Source organism: Coffea arabica, chromosome 8e (assembly GCF_036785885.1).
Source record: "Coffea arabica cultivar ET-39 chromosome 8e, Coffea Arabica ET-39 HiFi, whole genome shotgun sequence".
NCBI classification, from domain to species: domain Eukaryota; kingdom Viridiplantae; phylum Streptophyta; class Magnoliopsida; order Gentianales; family Rubiaceae; genus Coffea; species Coffea arabica.
Window position 1 is genome coordinate 13,739,767 of NC_092324.1, and position 22,712 is coordinate 13,762,478.

At 38.7% G+C, this 22,712-nt stretch overlaps 2 protein-coding genes across 3 annotated transcripts in view; one reads left to right on the plus strand and one right to left on the minus strand.

Moving 5' to 3' along the window:
* LOC113703687 (uncharacterized) overlaps positions 1-8,297 on the plus strand; it is a 35,701-nt gene extending 27,404 nt beyond the window's left edge. For both annotated transcript variants that reach the window (XM_027225134.2, XM_027225135.2), the window contains exons 6-14: positions 3,836-3,889; positions 3,956-4,018; positions 4,122-4,184; positions 4,809-4,973; positions 5,200-5,355; positions 6,581-6,661; positions 6,803-6,864; positions 7,010-7,124; positions 7,940-8,297. In XM_027225134.2, coding sequence (XP_027080935.1) covers positions 3,836-3,889; positions 3,956-4,018; positions 4,122-4,184; positions 4,809-4,973; positions 5,200-5,355; positions 6,581-6,661; positions 6,803-6,864; positions 7,010-7,091 — 726 coding nt within the window. In that variant the 3' untranslated portion in view covers positions 7,092-7,124; positions 7,940-8,297. The remainder of the gene's footprint in view (positions 1-3,835; positions 3,890-3,955; positions 4,019-4,121; positions 4,185-4,808; positions 4,974-5,199; positions 5,356-6,580; positions 6,662-6,802; positions 6,865-7,009; positions 7,125-7,939) is intronic.
* Positions 8,298-20,668: 12,371 nt separating this feature from the next.
* Positions 20,669-21,838, minus strand: LOC140012667 (uncharacterized). The gene is made up of 2 exons (XM_072060948.1): positions 21,698-21,838; positions 20,669-21,115 (listed from the first exon to the last, which is right to left on the minus strand). The coding sequence occupies exons 1-2, from the start codon at positions 21,836-21,838 to the stop codon at positions 20,669-20,671; spliced, it is 588 nt and encodes a 195-aa protein (XP_071917049.1).
* Between the last annotated feature and the right edge of the window lie 874 nt (positions 21,839-22,712).

The following is a 22,712-nucleotide window of genomic DNA, read 5'->3' on the forward strand; positions in this document are numbered from 1 at the left end:
ACAAGATGATTGGTGAATAATTCCGTTGGAACTAATAAATCGTTAAAAAGGAGTAGAAAAATACTCAAGAATAGATGATTATTAAGAACGGATGATGACATGCAATTAATCAAATAGCATGCAGTGAGAATAACATCCCCTAAAGACGTAGTGGAACGTTCGCATGAATAAGTGAAGTACATGTTTCTGCCAAATATCTAGTTTTCCTTTTAGCAAATCCATTTTCTTGTGAGGTATTGAGAATATGATGATTGGTGAATAATTCCATTGGAACTAATAAATGGTTAAAAAGGAGTGGAAAAATATTCACGTGCATTATCACTTCACAAGGTTCTTAGGGGAACACCAAATTGTGTTTGAATTTCAGAAACAAAGTTGTGAAAAACAAAAAACACTTTAGATTTACTTTTCATAAGAAACAACCAAGTACGTGAATAATCATCAATAAAAGTAACAAAATATTGTATCCTAAAGTGGAAGTAACACAACTTAGTCCCCAAACATCAGAATGGACTAAAGAAAATTGAAATTCAGCTCTATTTTTAACCCTTTTTGGGAAATGACCATGGGTGTGTTTTCCAAGTTTGACATGACTCGTACTCTAAAGAAGACATAGTAAAGGATGACAGCATCTTCGGAAGTTTATTTAAACTTGACTGACCCAAACGACTATGAATTAGTAAAAGATCATCTACTGCAGAACAAATTATTGGTGTTGGCAAAGAGAGATGGTAGAGACCTTGTGACTCACACTATGCTAATCGTTCGTCTCGTACCGCGATCCTGTACAATAATAGATTTCTCATCAAATGTAACTAAACATTTAAGGCAATGACACAAGTGACGGATAAATACTAAATTAAAAGGACAGCTAGGTAAGGACAAGCTCAAATGGCATGGAAGGAAGAGTAATGTTAGGTAGAGAAGTAGAACTACTAAGTGAAGAGAAAAGATGTGGATTACCAAAAATATGATTTGTGGCAGCAGAATCTAAAACCTATGGACCAAGAGAAGGAGTTGAGAAACATAGGTGCTAGCATTACCAAATTTGTACTACAGAGGCAGTAAGCGTGGAAGACTGTTTGGCTGCAAACCACTTCAAAATCCTCAATACTCAGGCTTCTTGTTTGAAAACCCTAAATGTCTCAAACTTTCACAATTCTCAGATTGGAAAACATTCGCTACTTGTGGTGGATGACGTCCATGCAAGAGCCAACAATGATCTTGTGTGTCCCAACCTTTTCACAATGGTCACAATGAGGACGGTTTCTATTACCATTGTAACCACCTCGGTCGCAGCCATGACTGCAGCCTCCTCTTTGGGTAGATTGAGATGCCAAAACAGATGAGTCAACATTGTAGTTTATGTAGATGATAGTGGTTCATTAAGAATTCGTAGAAGTCTAAAAAATGCTTGAGATAGGGCTAGCAAGGATCTGATCACAGATGGCCAAATATTTGGCAAAAAGAGCCAAAAGCATAAAAAAGGTACCTCTTTGAGAGAGTTGTTCTTGTTGAAGTGTAGCAAGAGGCAGCAACTCATTGAAATATGAAAGGATAACTTGAATTCTGTCTAAGTAAGAGCTCATGGACATATCAAGTCTTCATGGGGCAGTAAGGTTCACCAGATCAGAACAAATAGCATAAACGCTGGAGATATCATTGGTGTATAATGCTTTGGTTTACTCCCAAACACTAAAGTCTTATGTGGATGAAAAATTTGCTTTAGCGAAGAATAAATAGTTTGCCAAAGCATGCTACACAATTGGGCATCAATTTTCTCCCACATGGATCGATTAACCATAGTATCATTAGATTTTGTAGTGAGATGATCTCTGTATCCTTGTCCCAAAACCATAACTTGACATTGGAGACCCAAGGAGAGTAGTTACTGTCTTTCAATCTTTCAGTTGTGATAATTGTAGAATCAATAATAGATGGATTAACAATAAGAGGAGTTGTTGTAGTGGATTGGGATGTAGATGTTACAGATGTGTCGGATATAGACATGATGATAGATCAGAAAAAAAAAACATCAGGTAAAATCACCGGGGGAGAGGATCGAAAAATAAAAATTCTAAAAGTTTCTCTCTCATAGCTTTGATGCCATGAAAGACAAGGAGGGGAGATATATTTTGGGAGTAACCTTTTTCGTATAGAATAAGAAATACAGCGGTATATACAAGATTGAAAGCAATCAAGATCCTAAAATCAAGCTATTATAATTAGGCTATCTAATCACTATAATTAAGCTAATTACTACAACTAAACTATTAGCTCTAATTAAGCTAATGTGTCTGGACATGTTAGCTAATGCATCTAGACATATTCAACATTGACAATAATGCTGATGGTAATATTTCTGTCCAAAGTGGAAGGGGAGACTGGTGTGTAATGTCACTTATTACATTTCTACAGGCTTTTACACAATCTAGCTCTCCTCGTACACATGAATAAATTAAAAATATCCAGTGCTTCTGTTTTACTGAATTAACTACACACCTATCCTCTGTACAAAGATGGTTTAGAAACAAATGAGCTTTGGGAATGTAGAAAATTAGATTTCATTGAAGTAGAAGCTATTATTAACTGCTGAAGCGAGGATTGTAGCTCAAATCTATTGTTAAATGATAGCATAGGAGAAAGTTGAATCCTAATTGAATCCTAATGCTCAAAAACATGTTATGATGCTGGAAATGCCCATCGAAACTCCATTTTTGAGCTCTGTTGTATGTTCAATTCTCTTCCAGAATGCTTTACTGAGGAATCGATTAATGATTTCTGAAAGGTAACTTTCTGTACTTTTTTTTTTTTTTTTTTTTTATTTCACTTTAAGTAGTCCCTCTGGTGGTGGGCAAGATGAAGTGGGGTCTCATGACTTGATAAAAATTGTTATTCTTTGACTTCTTGAATTATTTTACCCTCCACTGCAAAATCATGGCAAAAAGGGGATCTTAGATATAGAGGCAGGATATGGATAGCAAGCTTTGACTTACTGACATTGTTCTTCTAATAGTAGATTTATTGAAGTTTGAAAAAGTAAATATACGATGCTATAGGGAACAGAAAATATACTCACTGAGAGGACTGGTCTAGAGCAAGAAGTATGTATGTCCTGATTCATGTGAGGGTCGATTAAGCACCGCTCATTTTTGGCACAAGCAGGCATAAAGCTTCAAGTCACAGGAAAGGGGACCAGAATTTGTATTTACAAGAAAGTTTTCAATGAATTGCAATTGTTGCTCTTTTGATAAATTTTGGCATTGGCAAAATTGGGGCCACTACTTTTTCCTTTAGCTAATTTTTGCAATCAAATATGTTGGTTCCACAAGTTCTGAGATTAGTCAATGGTAGAATATTCTATAATAGTACGGATTTTTATCATTGTCCTCCATTTCTTAGAATTTTTTGCTAGTTATGGTGTTTTGCAAGTGATGTTTTTTGGTCTCTGCTTGATGAAAGTTTTGTCTTTGGTGCCTTTGTAACTCTCACGAAATGCTGGTAGCCTTATCTTTTTTATTAACTTTTAAATTCTTTTTCCACAAAAGAAATTTCTAATAATTTAAGTTACACAACCTTCAGCGCAAGTGTTGATATATACCTTTTTTTCCCTGAAATGTTAGAAGGTAAAGTTTGATATATGCTACTGGTATCTACGCTGCATGTTGTTGAGGTCTTGTGGAATCTTCCCTTTTTATGTTTTAATTTGTGTACTTCCTTGAAAAACTTGGTGTTGGCAGTGCTTGTAAGACAATATCACTGAATATAATATTTAAATGGACAATGATCTATCTCAGTTTCCAAGCTAACATGCTTCTTGTTTATGCAAAATCAGGTTCATGGTGCATGGCTTCCACCTTGGCTTGCAGTTCATTTAACACGTTACCAGGTATTCTGGAGCATGAGACTTGGGTTCTTCACTATACTATGTTTTGTGACTATTGATTTTTAACAGATGCTTCTGGAGAAGCACTGGGAAGAACATGGTAAACCTGCTGCAGATGCATTGTTACAGAAGGTATATTTGTTTATTTTACTTCAAATCTTTTATTTCCCTTTCTGGTGTTGGTAAGATTGCTTGAATACCAACCAATGTTTGTGCTATTTGTTCATTTATTTAGGCTATCAAAGGAAAGGCGAAGGCCGAAATTTGGGCTGGGCCGCATATTGAAACCATTCACACAGTAAGAATCAAGTTTCCTTGAAGTGCTAAAGAACCCTTGTATTTGTAATGCTTTTGCCTTTGTTTCTGAGAAATTTGACACGTGTGCATTGTTCTGCTCATTCAGGTGGTTAACATTTGATGTTGATTGTCATAACTGGTTCCTTTTTACTGGGGGTTGTAAATTGGTTCATTTGCATTGAATTTTTCTCACTGTAATATAGGTCCTTAGTAGTTCATGTAGCTTGTGTTTCTGGTTGTGTGGTTGGTTCAAATGCGAATTATATGTTTGGCATTATGATTATCAGCATTTCGTTAATTTGTGTTGTGTTGGCCTCGTCTTCTTAGAGTTTGTTATTGTTGGTTACTCGGATGAAACTTGGGTAATTACAAGTTTAAGCTGAGCCTAAGTAGGCTGCCTTTACCCAGGTAATGCAAATTGATTAATATTATTTGGACAAGATCAAGTGATGTTTAATTGAGTGTAGCTTTGATTAATTTTGCTGGGCTAGTGTATTAAATTTGTAACTGCTGCTGGGAGAAGGATAAGCTTTGTAGTAATCATGAATCGAAGACTAAATTGTCTTTGGCCTAGTAATAAAATTCTTGATATACCTTTTCTTTTCTTTTGTCATGAAATTTGTAGAAATGGATCCCGGTCATAAAAGAGCAGTGGCTGATCCTAGTCACTAAAGCTGAACCACATGTGCAGTCACTAAGTACAAAAGCGCTGGAGATTTATGAATCATCTAAAATTGCAGCAATGCCACATGTTATAAAAGTTCAAGAACTCGCAGATCCTTATTTTCAGGTAAAACATCTCAACTTGGCAGGCTTAATTTACCCCATTCCTTTGGGGAAGAAAAGACCTGCCCAATTCCTGATAGTCCCAGCTGAACCAGATTTCAAAACTATAGGAAAGCACATATATAAACACCAGAAAGCTGATTGCACTGCCTTGAAAAACAAAAATCAAGAATAAATAAACAAAAGATAAAGAAAGTTGCCATGCTTTAGTATTCTGGAATATTTTGCAGGAAATTAAGAAGTACAGCAAACCATATATTGACCAAGTTGCCACTGCAGCAAGACCCCATGTTGATAATGTACGAGTTGTCCTGAAGCCTTATACTGAGCAAGCTTTTCATGTTTATGGAAAGTTTCTTGAGTCTGCCAGTACTTATCATCATCAGGTGATTATTTCTTGATTTCTGAATTTTTCTGTTTGCAATTCTGGTAGTTAGTTATTGAATTTTCAGAGTCTACTTGCATTGATGTCATTTTATATTTCGAGCATTCATTGATGTGAACTTCCATATTCTGATTGTGTTGATGTCATTTCTATTTTATGTTGCCAAGTTTAGGTTATCCTGCGACCCTATGGTTAGTTACTTGAAAGTATTTTATCAAAAAGTTCCCTTTTCTGTTTAAGCATCTTTTATCTTAATTATGTGAGCCTAGATCGTATTGATTAGTTACTTAATTGGACATGTAGGGTAGATATTCCATTCAAATATTATCCAAAATTTTGCCTTTTCAGTGTAAGTTTCTTTAGTGTTTGAGAGAGAGTGTGTTTGAGGTGTGCATGTGTGTGTGAGAGAGAAAGAGAGAGAGAGATGGTGTCATGAATATCAACCAGGGTGCAGTAACTGTTTAGCAGCATAGCAGATTTGTAAGACCGTGTGAACTGCAAATCCTTTAAGATTCCATATTAGATCATGTTGTAGATCGAGCTATAAGAATATCTCTCAAGTTTTGTCATTTTTTACAAGGGCCTTTTGATGGTTTGTTGAAATTACAATGACCTTCCTCATCACACTTAATATTGTATAAGCATTTTATTGGTTCTGACACTTTCTTTTCTTAGTCTTTAAAGCTTAATTTCACAATTTTCAAGATGATAGGTTGGCAACTTTAAAAGGTACCAAAGGTTTATGGAATTTGATGGTGATTTGATTTCAGAATAACTGATCAGAGATCATTGAATTTGTAACTCAATTCAAATCTCCGGAGTTCTATTTTAGTCGTGTATTTGAAAGTTACATCTTTACCATATTTTTCTCTTTTTCAGCAGCCCATATCTTCCCGAAGATGCACTTATTTTTCCTTGCATCATTAGCTAGTTATCCCCTAACTTTTGAATTCCACCTCCAAAGGACAATTAAAGAAACTGGCATTGCAGTTCAAAGGCATGACCAACTTTGTTGAAGCAACTGCATCTAGTACAGGAGGTTTTACAGAGACCTCATGGAGGTTTCTTTGGGGAGGCCACCTTGAACTAACCTGATTTTCTTTGAATTTAGTGACTTCTGTCTGCAACATAAAATGAAAAGAAGGCCTTTTTCTGTATTTCTGCATATGCACATGTGCTAATGAAAATGATTTGCAATTGACAGTCTACGGCCATGTGGTTTGTAGGTTCAGGGCACTGTCCAAGAAAAGCTGCAGATGCATGATCTTACAAGACCTCTTGCCACGAAAGAGCTAGTGTGGTTTATTGTATGTTTTATTTACTTTTCTCTTTCTTTTTTCTTTTAAGCAACCTTGTCTTGCAGTTGCTATTTCTTCATAGTTTCTAAATTTTGTTTCATTCAACTAGTATCCGATTGGATTTTAACTTGCTCAACTTTTATTGGTTAGGCTTCCGCTCTGTTGGCTTTACCCATAATAGCTGGATTTAAAATCTGTTCAGCTATTTGCTGGTTAGTCTTAGCCTACTTCTTGATTTGTCAATTTTTTATCGTTTTGTTTTTATGGGGGAAACAAATGCCTCGATGACTCATTGTACTTCATAGTCTTTTAATTTATATTTTATTGAATTTCCTTGTTTTTACCAACATATTGCAGGAAAAAAACAAAACATTCCAATCGACATGGCCATTCAAACCATTTGCGTCGCAGGGCTAAACGGAGTCATCCAGACAAGTGATGCCTAGCGAATTTCATGGTTTATGAATTCAAGGTATGCCTCTGTACTTCAAGGGAAGCATTTCACTGCACAAATTCAAACATGTACTCCAGCATGCGCAGCTGTTTGTAATAACTGTATAGATTTTGTCTACGCCTGAGATGTTACACTACTGCAATTTTTGCTGTTGGAGCAGAGCTTTTCTTCTTTTTTGTCTTCTCCAGAAGTATGTGGATTATAATGGAGAATTTGAGCAAATTATTGATTAGCTCTATTATCATGTTAATTAAGGCCTATTGATGATTATTTAATGTGCAGGCCCAGATCTCTTGGGCAGTGCCATCAATTATTTATTTAATAGCTGTATAAGAACTTCCTGGCATATTGGGAAAATAATCTCACTAGGATTGTCTACATTTGGGTCAGCTCAGTTGGATTAAATGATTTGTCTTATTCCCTTTGTTTGTTGAGAGTCACCGCTCCAATAATTGTTTTGCTGAGGAATGCACTCTACTAGTTGTTAGGTTCAGTTGTGCTGCACGCTTGAAGTGGCCCTACGAGAGCCATTGAGACTTTCGATTTGTGCATTAGAAGTCGAGTTTCTTGCTCAATCATAAATTGAGGGACATTGAGGTTGAGTTTTTGCATTGTGGTATCCAAATTTTCTCATCTAATCCAAATTGCAAAGATTGTGGAGAATAAAATTATAAACATCTTGAAATTGCTCCCATTTAAGGATGTTACTTTTGATTGCTGCAGTTGCATGTTTAATATTAAAGGTACATATGCACCAAGTATTTTCAGCATTTACCACCACCTTTATAGCATATCCTCAGTTCCTTATGATCCAATTTCAACAATGTTTGCAGACGGGGGTTGTCAATTTGCTTCGCTTGGCTTTGGCAACTGTTTGGTCCTGTATCTTGCTTCGAAGTCTATCCTTGATTGGAAAGCTGCTATGTTTTACAATTTCTTCATTCTGCCGTGCAATAGTTGACTGGTCGACAGAAAAGTTTAATTTTGGAATGTATTTTGGTAGCGTAATTAAGGTGGTCTAGAGCGTATATGTATTTTGTATTTGAATAATGATTGTCAGCCTGCCATTTCTTTGTTTTCTCGATGTAGTTTCTATGTTACAGCTTCAACGCTGTTTTAATGGGTTCTGACTAGAAATCTTTTCATATATCCCTTTGTGGTTACAGGAAGAGAAAATTATCATTTGCTTTCTTTGCTTCTGCCATCAGTCTTTGGGAGATTGCCTTTCGTGTGTTTGTGGGCCTAGAGCTTCTTTTTTTTTTTTTTGAAGGGGGGGGGGGGGGGGGGGGGGAGTGTTGAGGAGTGTCGTTGAAGTGAATAAACCGCCGTCTCAAAAATGGAATGTAAGTTGTAACACGCTATGGAAAATAAAATCCCTTAAACATGCATGGCATCTTGTTTTAACTAAATCAAGAATTGAAAATTTGTATAAAATTTGAACTTTAAAAATTCTAGAAGTTAAGTAAAAATTTAGCAAAAGCGTAAAATTTCGTGTCCTAGTGTGTATAAAACTTGTCACTTGCTGCATTATAGGGAAGGTAATATAGTCTAGATAAATTTTTGATAGCATAAACATTTTGCATGTCCGTTTGATCCAAAGGTCTGCTCATTCCTCACTTCAACTAATCTTAATAAGCTCGTAGCTATTTAAATCTGCAAAACAATTGGTAATGTATGGTGAGCAAATAAAATTGCGGGTCAAGGATCCTCGACTATCCTTGTGGATTAGTATGCGTTATATTTAGTATTTTTGGTAATCATTCATTTGTCATAACATACAATATCATATATAGAAATTTACATAATGCACAATTATTATTTTTCATATGAGTGGCAAATAATCAATTCCCGATAGATGATAAGCTAATATTTCATTCTATATGATACATGAAAACCTTTCATTTCCTAGTCACAGAACTAATCCTTGTCAGTTTCTGAGCACTCAATCTAGTATATAAACCCACTTAAAAGGGCAGCCAAGTAGACGGCTAATCTCACAATGTCCTATAAGTCAAGATTTTGATACTTTGATTGGTCAATATGCGAGGTGAATTATAGTTCTCTAATAAGACGTGAACATAATTGAACTATTTAGAGTATAATTTCAATTCACACAATTAAGCAATTCATGCTTAGCATTTGAAAATCAATAGTCATTTCATATCCTAATCACAGGAGGAAGCTGTTATTAGTTTCTGAGTACTCAACCTAATATATATATCTAACTAAGAAGGTAGCCAAGCAGACGCCCAATTTCACAATGCCCTATAAGTCAAGATTTCGATATTCTGATTGATCAATAAAAGAAAAATGGTGAACTATAATTCTCCGATAAGGTATAAACATAATGGAGCCATTTAGGGTATAACTTCATATAATTTCAATTCAGACAATTAAGCAATTCATACTTAGCATTTTTTTCGATGAATGCGAGGTTGGGATGCCAGCCCCAATTTATTAAAGATCAAAAACATACAAGGAATTCAGAAATACAAAGAACATCAGCAGACCCTTCTTCGAAAACTAGGAAACCCTAATCTATCCAATTTGACATTTCCACAAACCATTTTTGGCAATTCCATAAACCTATCAAATAAGCTTTCTCATTTGAAGTCAGCACCAAAGTTTGCAAGCCAATTAGCTGGTTTATTTGCCTCCCTATAGCAATGCGATATCACTCGAAAAAGATGCTTAAACTTAAGCAGCTCTTCAAACTCCCTTTGTAACCTCCAAGGACATGCAAAAGACCCTTGAAGCATCTTAACTAGAATGAGCGAACAGGTACTTTGAAAGGGATAAATCGTCTCTGTATAGATAAAAGCATTCAGAGACCTGGATAAAACTTCAGCTACAATAACGAACGAAGCTGGAAAAATAGGGTCTCCCTATCTCAAACCACGTTTGGACTTAAAAAAACCTTGTGTCAAGCGATTAACAATTACCGAGAGCCAGACATTCGAAATCAACCTCCAAATTATATCAATCCAAGTCTCACTAAACCCAAAATGCCAAAGCACCTGCAAGAGAAAGCACCAGGACACTCTATCATACACCTTCATTATATCCAACTTGATTATCACCACATTCCCTCCACGGTTTGGTTTCTTGATGTTAGACAACAACTCTTGAGCTAATAGAAAATTATTTGAAATTTGCCTTCTGTGAACAAAACTACTCTGTTGTGGAGAAATAATCTGAGGAAAAACCTTAGCTAATCTCTCCGATAAAATTTTAGAAAGAACATTGTTGATAAAATTACACAAACTTATCGGCCTATATTGTGTGAAATCTTGCAAGCTTTGAACTTTTGGGAGTAAGACAATTGAGGTAGCTGTAATAATGTTCCTTGGCAACTCCTTACCATAGAAAAACTAACTACTACCATATGACCATCCTTGGCAATTACATCCCATGCAAAAGTGAAGAACTTCCTTGTAAATCCATCTAGACCCGCAGCACTCTCTTATCCATTGAAAAAATTACACTCTTTACTTCTTGGAATGAAGGAATCTCTGTCAACAGCAAATTTTCTTGATCAGTAACTGTCCTAGGGATAACATGTGGAATGTCATTTGATGTAGGACCACTCTCCTCCGTGAATAAGTGTTGGAAAAAGGTTAATACTTTAGTGCAATTTTGCGACTTTGCCTTTATCCAATCTCCATTAGATTTCCTAATCCGATGAATGATAGCCTTTCTCCTCCTCTCTGCTACAGCTAAATGAAAGAACTTGGTATTCCTATCACCATCAGACAGCCATTTCATTCTTACTTTCTGCTTCCAAAAACCCTTTTCAATAACCAATGAATGCTGAAGTCTTTCACGGGCTTGTTGCAGCTGAAATAGCAACTGATTCGTAAGATTATTATCATAAGCTGTGAGGACTTGCAAATTTCATATATATTTCTTGAAAATTCCCTTTTATTTGAAAATTATTTGGCAATTATTATTCTACACTATCCTACTACTCAATCACCCTAGAAAAGTGCCAATGATCATAGGAAATTAGGGTTTTCCTTTCCGATTTCAATTCGAAGTGAAATAGGATTTTTCGTGTATCCGTAGTGTAATTATCCGGTATGGAGTAAGGATCAAATTTGGTGCTTAAAAGTGACTTTTAGGTGAGAAATAATATGTGATTAGAAGCAATGATAAAAAGTTAGTGAATAGAAAGTAAAAACCCTAGTACGTGTGATTTAAGGAAAAACGGTGCGAACCGACGTGTACCGTGCATTACCGATTGAACACACCACTTGATCACTACTTTCTTACCGTACAAGCTCATTAATATTTGAGCAAAATATCCCCTCATTTCCAGCTTGCTTTGGCCGAAAATGTTGACCAAAATTGCAAGGAGAAGAAACAAAAAAAAATATGTAGAAATTGGAGTGACACTTGTTGGCCAACTAAGGGCCTTGACCAAGACCAATTGTCTTGCCTTCTTATCACCTTGGAGCTGCCTTTCTTCTTCATTTTTCTGCTGCTTTGGCCGAGAGAGAGGGAGAGAAAAAACCAAGGGAGAGCTACACCATTTCATCTTGAGTTTGAGTGTATTAAGTGAGGAAACAAGGAACTAAACCGATTAAAACCTTCCTTGAGTGTTTAGCTAGTGGTGTGTTGGTGAAATTTTGGAAGGAAAAGCTAGGGCTGCTCTTGGTAGTCACTTTAGCAAGGTAATAATGCTGATTTCCCCATTTCTTACTCTTAATCTTGCTTAACTTGGCATAGCACCTTAAATTTGTGGTGGATGATAGCTATTATAATGATTTGGATGGATATAGTGTATGTTTTCTTGAGTTATATGAGTTAGGGTTTGAAGGAATTTCTACCTATACTTGCTCTATGGATAGTATATGTTGTATCTAAGCTTATATAAGAGGTTGTGGTGGTGATTGAGGCAAGAAATGAAGAAAGTTTCCTTTGAAAATGAAAATTTTCAGATTTCTGGAATTGTATGCTTCAGTTCTGTCCGGTTTCAGTGCACTATGTTAGAGGCAGAATTAGGCTTGGTATAAAAAATGAAAGTTGTAGATAATGATGTTTTATAGATGGTTACAAAATTTCAGCTCAATCGGACCAACGTAGCCTGTTAAAAGACTAAAATACCCTCGCTGCCCTAGGATGTATCCAGTGATCCGTTTTAGACAGTTCATCTAGTTGACCGTGTCTATTCTCTATGATCCGTGCTGATTTAGCCATTTTCCAAAAAATGAAAGTTTTAGTACTCTGTCTTATATTTTCAACACCTCAAATAACGCCTTAAACGGACTTTGGTAGCCTGAGATATGGCCATTTAAATGTAGTACGGTTAACTAGCCGGTTAGTTGGAAGTTGGTTCTGTGAATTAGGAATTTGACTAGGTTACACTGGAAATTTGACTAAGTGATCTTCATGAAAGTTGTAGGTCCTCGTCTTAGCTTCGAAACAGTATAAGTTTCACACCAATCCGATAAGCGTAGCTTCGGTTGTGTCCGTTACGCAAAACTCTATCAAATCTGTCTCTTGTTAAACTTCATTTCCGCACTTGTTGTTAGCTTGATTTTGTCCTTGTATTGTCTTGAGCCTATTGAACGGCTATTGAAATTAGATTGTTGTGTGTGTACCTTTGGGTTTGAATGAGGAAAATAATGAAGCCATAAATGGCTGGAAATAAGAAAATACAAAGGGCATGCTGCCCAAATTTACGCTCGAGGACTAGAGAATTACACTTGCGACTTGGGTAAAGTTGATAAATGAATATCACGTGAACCATCTAGGACTTTTGCTACTTTGGTTATCGAGGGTTATATGTTAGAACCTAGCCAAACTTGTACCCTTAGAAAAAGTGGTAATAATCACTATAAATCCGTTTTCCTTGCACTTTCGACTCAAAAGTTATTTCCAAGTATACATGTTACAAAATTTTTCAGTTTGAAAAGCGAGCAACTGTTTCACGACTATTCTCCAAGTGAATTTCAATTTCTTGATTCTTATTGAACGAAACGTCTAAGTTTCGAACCTTAGTTGATTTTCAGAGTTCTTAAATCAAGTTTTATCACAGATTTGGACTCCAAACCCGGAGTACCACCCAGACGTGAACACTAGAGGCACTACTTTTGGTGAGTGCTTCCAAATATCTGATTGAACTTGATATTTGTGATTTCTCTTTGAAAAATGTGATTACATGATATATAAGTGATTTGACAGGGCAAGGGTGTACTTTATCGCACTTGCCCTAATGAGACTTGTACTTGTTCATCAATTTCAATTGACTTGCTTTACATGTGTATGAATTATATCTTGCCTGAAATTCCAGAAACCCTGTGGCTAGTTAATCGAGTCGAGCTGGAAAGGGCCTGGTCGATTAGATAACGAACCCTGGGTAACTAGTAATGTCGAGTGGAGTGTTATCTCCTCGGCTAATCGGTATACTCGAGTATTACCACCCGTGTTTCGTGTGGCGTGCGGGCCCGGATAAGGGGGTTGATCGGTGGACGGAGACTGGCGTGAAGTGGGGTTTTCTTTCTGGACTAGTTATCACTTGAAAGTTGACGCAGTGTCAACTACCAATCGATCAAGCTGGGATAGAGCCGAGACATGAGCCACTGTATCCTTATATGTGAATATGATCCATATATTCTTGATTACCTGAAGTATTATTTCTTTGATTGGACTTGTTTGCTCGCTATTTCACTATTACACTGTTATTACTTTGTTTGATGGCCAATTTGATATTTGGAACTTCACTGAGCTTTGGCTCACTCCGTTAGTTTTGTTTTCCTTACAGAGGTACGAGCGAGGCGTGAGACGTGTAAAGACTAGCGTAGTCTAGTTGTTTTGACTTTTGACTCGTACTCGCGCTATTACTCGAATAGAATGTTTTGTATCTGGATTGTATACACTTTGAACCAGTTTGGGTATATTGAGGTTTTGTATCTTGATTGTGCATCAATGTTAATTATAAGCTTCAATTGCAATGTTATTCATGGTCCACAGATGTATGCACGTGATACGAGTGAGTGAGTCCTGGCGAGAGCTGGGCAGGCGGTCCGCCGAACCCTTTGGTACGCATTAGGGGAATGTGGGGTCGTCACAAGTGGTATCAGAGCCTAGGTTGTGAATTGATCTGGATAGATTGAGTGCTTGACACGATAGGCTAGAGTTTTATCCTTGAGTTTAGCCTTTAGCCTTGTTTTCTACGTCTCCTGTACTTACCTTGCAATGTTATTTGCAAACCTAGGTGATGGCGGGTACTGATGCATCTGGGAGTGCTGGGCCGTCTCAGCCCGTACCTACTGACGCTCCTATTGACGAGCCACATCTGGAGGGACCCGTCTGTCGCTTGATCACGTATCAGGAGAGCCCCGGTGGGCCAGTGCAGCAGTGGTCCCCAACGCGCAAGATCCGACGCTGCGACTGCTGGAAGACCTACTCCTACCCTGATTGAGTAGTACTCGCAGTGGACGACGAGCGGAGACGATTGGGTAGCGCCAATCGTAGGTGCTATTCGGAGATAGAGCGTCTCCAGGCTACTCTCCGAGACCAGGGAGCTCGGATCCGAGAGCTGGAGGCCTCGGTTTTGGAGAAGCAGCAGCAGACTGATGCTTTCCGTGAGCAGGCTCAGGTGACGACTGGACGCCTTATGCGAGTAGTTGAGGATATCAGAGACCGGACCGGCCATATCCTGACTGAGTGCGAGGCATTGGTGGATGATGTGATACAGGACTTGGCAGAGGAGGGTCAAGTGCCTGTAGCCCCTGACGTTCCTGGTGCTCCTGAGGAGGATCCTGAGGAGGACCCGGAGGAGGAGCCGAGTGCATCCTCAGAGTCTGTTGGGTCGGCGTCTAGCCAGACGACTTGTTAGGATCGGGGATTGAGGAGATTTTTGTGGGGTAGTTAGGAATATAGTTGGACGATACGTTTTCTTTTGTTTTTGACTTTGACGTATCACGGTGGATGTAAATAGGGTTTCTTCTGTTCTATGTTCCTTGGCTAGTATAGCCTTTGACTTGCCTAGGTTGGCATGTATATGTGACTTGTTTGCTATGTATATAAAGTACTTGTTTATTATGCATTTTATTACCTCTATTTATCCTTTTGCAACGTGCGATACGAGCCATACCTTACTTTGTTTATATGTCCATAGTTGGTTAAATCCAAAACATGGAGGGTAGAAGAAGTCAAGCCAGGGGAACTAACCGAGGACGCGGGCCTAGTTGGGGCCGTGGGGGTAGACAAGCACAGGAGCCGGTGCAAGAACCGAGAGAGGAGAGAGAGGCAACGATTGAGCCACAACTTGAACCCCAGGCTGTAGGGGGAGATCAAGTGGCGACCGCAATCCAACAAATGACTAATATTTTGGCCCGTCTAGTGGAACAACAGGGTCAAGTCCCCGTAAATCAACCTAGAGACCCCGATATGGGGCAAGATAGGACCTTAGAGAGATTCCAGAAGTTATCCCCACCTAAGCTCTTGGGAGGACCAGACCCGGAAGGAGCTGAGAAATGGCTAGAGGCCATGATCAACATCTTTGCCGCTTTAAATTATACAAAGGATAGGCAAGTACAATTCGCTGTTTTCCAGTTTGAAGGTCCAGCCAGGGCTTGGTGGAATGTAATTAGGGCCAAGTGGGAGAGAGAAGGAACTGCATGGACCTGGTTAAACTTTGTACGAGAATTTAACGAGAAATACCTTCCGCCTATCGTCCAGGAGAAGAGAGAGGACGATTTTATTAAGCTCCGGCAGGGAACTTCTAGTGTAGCTGAGTATGAGACTCAGTTTACGAAATTATCAAAATTTGCTCCTGAACTGATAGCTACGGAGCAAAGAAGAGTACGGAGATTTGTGCAAGGGCTCAACGTGGAGATACAAGAGGCCTTGGCAGCAGCTCAGATTAATACGTTTACGGAGGTTCTGGAGAAGGCCCAAAGGATAGAGACTGCCAGGGCACAAGTGAGAAATTTCCACGCAAAACAGAAAGGGGTACCTATGGAGCCCAAGAGTCAGTGCGGAGTGATCGGAACATGCCACCCGCTAAATCCGATCGTGGGGCTGGAGATGGACGGTTTTCGAGTGCATCTAGGGGAGGTGCACCGAGAGGAGGTGCCCAGAGTGCGAGAGCCCGTAGCTTTCTTAAGTACTAGGTTTTATTTTTCTTTTAATTGCACGCTTTTCCACATTTTATTTATTCAAAAATTGTGAAAATAAATTTTATGAGTAAATATAGTCTTTAGATGATTTTTCTAGTATCGGTTAGTTTCTGAGAAATTAAGAGCATATATTGGACGTGGGACCCACTAGTGCGAAAAGTTCGGAAAAATTCGGCCAACTAGGTTAAGTTTTGGATACTGGAATTAATTTATCGGGTGTTAAGAGATAAGTAGAGGATACTAAGTGGATTGGTATAAGAGAGACAAAAGTTAGGCAAGCATTAAATTAAGTGACAAGTGTCACTTGGCTATTGGGTGGACCATTTGACTACTATTCCATGTCTTACCAATTGACTTAAATAACTAAAAATTCACCAAAAATTCCTCATTTTTCTCTCCTCTTTGGCTGGCTCTCTCTCTCAAGAAAGGAAGAAAGAAAGCTCTCCAAGTTGCTTCAATCTTTGCTCCAATCTTCTAAATCAACCATTGGAATTTGGTTTTGCTCCATAGAAAACATTAAGTAAGTGTTAGTGAGGTGTTGTGTGGAGTTATTTGGAAAGCTAAGAGGACCAATTGCTCCCTCTCTCTTGTTTCTAAGGTGAGTTGAGAAGAACCACTTTCCTTCCTCTAATGATGCCTAATTTATGATTAGTGGTGGTAGAAGATGAAACTTTATGGATTACATCTTGAGTTTTGGTTGAATTGGTGAAGTTTTCTATTTATTGGTGATTTTTCTGTTTTATTATGAACATGATTGTGTGGCTATCTATGATGATTGGAAATGATGTGTAATGACTCTAGGAGGTGGAAAAAGTGATTAATTGCAACCAATTTCTGGTTTGGAAGAAATTTGAAAAAGTTAGGGTTTGTTGTTCTTCATTCTGCCCGAATTTGTAGCTCCTAGTTAGAGGCCGAATTGGCCTTAGATTAAAACATGTAAGTTGTAGGCAATGACATTTTAGAGGCGCCTACAAAATTTCAGGTCAATCGGAGTAGCGTAGAATGAGAAAAGTCGAAATTACCCTTGCTGTCCTGGTTTTACCCGAAATTGAGAATTGCTTTTGTAATTGGTTGCTTTGGTTAGGAATGCTTCCGAATTGGATGTTGAGGTCTTCTGATGAATTGTAGCCCTGTTTCTAAGCTTTCGGATGGATTTGGAATTTCTGGATTTGGACTTAGGTAGCCTGTTTTATGATGTGTACACCAGAACGCGTTTTGTGAATCTGTTTTTCCGGTTCTGGTGTAGTATCTTGCATTTTTTACCTGGTTACACGCGAAACTAGACAGAGTTGCCTTCTGCAATATTGTAGCCCTATCTCTTAGCATCGAAACAGTGGGTCTTGTACCCTCATCCGATAATCGTAGTGTCTTAGGTGCCATTACCGTAAAATGAGGTCAAAAACTTTTTTTTTCAGGGCTAAAGCTAAATCTTTTCCGGATTTTTCTGGTTTCCTCTAATGCTTATGTATGCTTATGGAACCCTCTTTCAGTAGTATTTGAGCAAAATATCCCCTCATTTCCAGCTTTCTTTGGCCGAAAATGTTGACCAAAATTGCAAGGAGAAGAAACAAAAAAAAATATGTGGAAATTGGAGTGACACTTGTTGGCCAACTAAGGGCCTTGACCAAGACCAATTGTCTTGCCTTCTTATCACCTTGGAGCTGCCTTTCTTCTTCATTTTTCTGCTGCTTTGGCCGAGAGAGAGGGAGAGAAAAAACCAAGGGAGAGCTGCACCATTTCATCTTGAGTTTGAGTGTATTAAGTGAGGAAACAAGAAGCTAAACCGATTAAAACCTTCCTTGAGTGTTTAGCTAGTGGTGTGTTGGTGAAATTTTGGAAGGAAAAGCTAGGGCTGCTCTTGGTAGTCACTTTAGCAAGGTAATAATGCTGATTTCCCCATTTCTTACTCTCAATCTTGCTTAACTTGGCATAGCACCTTAAATTTGTGGTGGATGATAGCTATTATAATGATTTGGATGGATATAGTGTATGTTTTCTTGAGTTATATGAGTTAGGGTTTGAAGGAATTTCTGCCTATACTTGCTCTATGGATAGTATATGTTGTATCTAAGCTCATATAAGAGGTTGTGGTGGTGATTGAGGCAAGAAATGAAGAAAGTTTCCTTTGAAAATGAAAATTTTCAGATTTCTGGAATTGTATGCTTCAGTTCTGTCCGGTTTCAGTGCACTATGTTAGAGGTCGAATTAGGCTTGGCATAAAACATAAAAGTTGTAGAGAATAATGTTTTATAGATGCCTACAAAATTTTAGTTCAATCAGAGCAACGTAACCTGTGAAAAGACCAAAATACCCTCGCTGCCCTAGGATGTATCCAGTGATCCGTTTTAGACAGTTCATCTAGTTGACCATGTCTATTCTCTATGATCCGTGCTGATTTAGCCATTTTCCAAAACATGAAAGTTTTAGTACTCTGTCTTATCTTTTCAACGCCTCAAAGAACGCCTTAAACAGACTTTGATAGCTTGAGATATGGCCATTTAAATGTAGTACAGTTAACTAGCCGGTTAGTTGGAAGTTGGTTCTGTGAATTGGGAATTTGACTAGGTTATACTGGAAATTTGACTAAGTGATCTTCATAAAAGTTGTAGACCCTTGTCTTAGCTTCGAAAAAATATAAATTTTACAGCAATCTGATAAGTGTAGCTTCGGTTGTGTCCGTTACGGAAAACTCTATCAAATCTGTCTCTTGTTAAACTTCATTTCCGCACTTGTTGTTAGCTTGATTTTGCCCTTGTATTGTCTTGAGCCTATTGAACGGCTATTGAAATTAGATTGTTGTGTGTGTGTCTTTGGGTTTGAATGAGGAAAATAATGAAGCCATAAATGGCTGGAAATAAGAAAATACAAAGGGCATGCTGCCCAAATTTACGCTCGAGGACTAGAGAATTACACTTGCGACTTGGGTAAAGTTGATAAATGAATATCACGTGAACCGTCTAGGACTTTTGCTACTTTGGTCATCGAGGTTTATACGTTAGAACCTAGTCGAACTTGTACCCTTAGGAAAAGCGGTAATAATCACTATAAATCCATTTTCCTTGCACTTTCGACTCAAAAGTTATTTCCAAGTATACATGTTACAAAATTTTTCAGTTTGAAAAGCGAGCAACTGTTTCACGACTATTCTCCAAGTGAATTTCAATTTCTTGATTCTTATTGAACGAAACGTCTAAGTTTCGAACCTTAGTTGATTTTCAGAGTTCTTAAATCAAGTTTTATCGCAGATTTGGACTCCAAACCCGGAGTACCACCCAGACGTGAACACTAGAGGCACTACTTTTGGTGAGTGCTTCCAAATATCTGATTGAACTTGATATTTGTGATTTCTCTTTGACAAATGTGATTACATGATATATAAGTGATTTGACAGGGCAAGGGTGTACTTTATCGCACTTGCCCTAATGAGTCTTGTACTTGTTCATCAATTTCAATTGACTTGCTTTACATGTGTATGAATTATATCTTGCCTGAAATTCCAGAAACCCTGTGGCTAGTTAATCGAGTCGAGCCGGCAAGGGCCTGGTCGATTAGATAACGAACCCTGGGTAACTAGTAATGTCGAGTGGAGTGTTATCTCCTCGGCTAATCGGTATACTCGAGTATTACCACCCGTGTTTCGTGTGGCGTGCGGGCCCGGATAAGGGGGTTGATCGGTGGACGGAGACTGGCGTGAAGTGGGGTTTTCTTTCTGGACTAGTTATCACTTGAAAGTTGACGGAGTGTCAACTACCAATCGATCAAGTTGGGATGGAGCCGAGACATGAGCCACTGTATCCTTACATGTGAATATGATCCATATATTCTTGATTACCTGAAGTATTATTTCTTTGATTGGACTTGTTTGCTCGCTATTGCACTATTACACTGTTATTACTTTGTTTGATGGCCAATTTGATATTTGGAACTTCACTGAGCTTTGGCTCACTCCGTTAGTTTTGTTTTCCTTACAGGGGTACGAGCGAGGCGTGAGACGTGTAAAGACTAGCGTAGTCAAGTTGTTTTGACTTTTGACTTGTACTCGCGCTATTACTCGAATAGAATGTTTTGTATCTGGATTGTATACACTTTGAACTAGTTTGTGTATATTGAGGTTTTGTATCTTGATTGTGCATCAATGTAAATTATAAGCTTGAATTGCAATGTTATTCATGGTCCACGGATGTATGCACGTGATACGAGTGAGTGAGTCCTAGCGAGAGCTGGGTAGGCGGTCTACCGAACCCTTTGGTACGCCTTAGGGGAAGGTGGGGTCGTCACATAAGCAGTCTTGATCTCCAACACCTCTCACTCTGCATTTCAAATAGCCAAGAAAATATCACCAAAAGAATTCTTGGACCATTGCTTAAGAGCCTGCTTAACACTCTGCAACTTATCTGCCAATATGCGCAAAGGGGACCCAGAGAATGACTGAGACTAGCTATCGTTAATGACATCCAAAAACCCCTCTTTGGAAGTCCATACTTTCAAAAAGCAAAATGGTTTCGGCTTGTTATCCAACCTAGTTGATGTAGATAGCAACAGAGGAGAATGATCCGAAGGATCTCTTCCCAGATGTTGGATGAGGACACTATTAGCCATCCTCGTTGCAATGGAATTAAGAAGTAATCTATCTAAGCGCTTCCAAACTTGAGCGCTGCCCTGCCTGTTGTTGCACCATGTAAATCTTGAGCCAGAAAAACCAGCATCGCAAACTTCTACCAATGACATGAAATTCAAGAATTCCAGCCCTTCAGTAGGTCTAAATGGCAAACCACCACGCTTTTCCTCTCCATTCACTATCACGTTGAAATCCCCAACCAGAAACCAGGGCATCGAACTTGGTTTATCCAGTAATAATTCAGTCCATATGCTCTCCTGCTCCTGAGTTGTGCATTTTGCATGAACAAAGGAAAAACAAACTGATGCAGGAAAGAATTGAGAATGTATATGTAGTGTGTTAAGTGTTGATCTGATTCTCCCACACTCTGGCACCTAAAAGGAGACTGATAAAAAATCCATACAGTACCCCACTGATTCGCTAAACAACAATCCATCCCAAATTTTAATCTAATCAAATCAAAACCACATAGAGCCATCTTTGGTTCACAAATTGCCACCAAATGAACAGAATATAATTTAATCAACTTTCTAAGCCTTTTTAAATTAGGGGAGCGAGAGACACCTCTTATATTCCAAAACAGCATATTAATCATCAGACAAGATGGAGAATGAATTTTTTGAAGAAGTAGTCATCGAGCGTAAAGTTTGATATGATGGAAATTTGGCTCAGATACCTCATTGTTTAGCATTAGAAATATCTTGAAAACTCTCAGCAGTTTATGCATGGTTAACAGCAACAATCACTGGATCAAGATTTAGCGCGACTAGTGAAGGTGCTTCGGCTCTATTCTGGTGTATCTTTACTCCGCCCCTAGGAGAAAGATGGCCTACACTTCCCTACACCTCACGAAGATCATCTGCAATTGAGGAGTTTTCCCCACCATTCAAGCTCCTATCCATTTCGGGCACCACTAGCAGACCCGACGCAACCTTATTCGCATCAGGTACAGTAGGGTTTGTCCTCCCCTCATCTAACCTTACCATCTCAGGATTCTGTATTTCTAAAAGCTCACACACTTCTTCAAAAGTAGATGCAGCAAGATCTTTAGCAACCAGACTCAAAGCAGTAGACGACTGCTTCTGCTACTGTTCAGGTTCTGATGTCGTAGCGAGGTTTTTCTTTGAATGCCCCCGCTCCACTGCATTAACAAAAGCCACAACAGGCATGTCAACAACTAAACACGTGGTTGGCTGATTTCGTCGAAGATCCTCCTCAACTACTGCAACCAATGAAACTTTCTGTGCCTCCGCAGTAGCACCAAATGAGGTAGTACAAGCAGTGTCAGGTTTACTAATCTCTTTGGGCCTAAACTCCATCTTCTGAGCATGCTCCACTGCTTTCTTCCCTTCCATCTTGTAGGGCCGGAGTTCAGGATTCAAAACATGGCAGCTCCCCTCTTGATGACCCTGACAAAGCAATGGGAGCAATATTTAGGGAGATTTTCAGGGACTAATTCCTGCCAAAAACCTTCATGATTTTCATTCTCAACCCAGACCCTCGTGGGGCATGGTTTAAGCAAATCCACTTCTATGCAAACCCTAGCAATAGTCGATCTCGACATAGCCAAGGTTGCAGCATCAAGAAATAACAGAACTCCCAAAATAGCAACAATCTGAAAAAGCACCTCCTTATTGAATAAGTGCAATGGAAGCTTGGGCAATTGAAACCACACTGGAACAACCGATGGTTCTCTGTCCGCGTAAGAAGCTGGAGACCACTTGAAGACTCTCATCGGGAAACCATAGACATACCAAATACTACGAGACCACACACGATGGATATGGGTAAAAAACAAAAAAGCCCCCTGTGATAAACCTAATACACAGAAAAGCCCCCCATGGTTTCAAAATATACAAC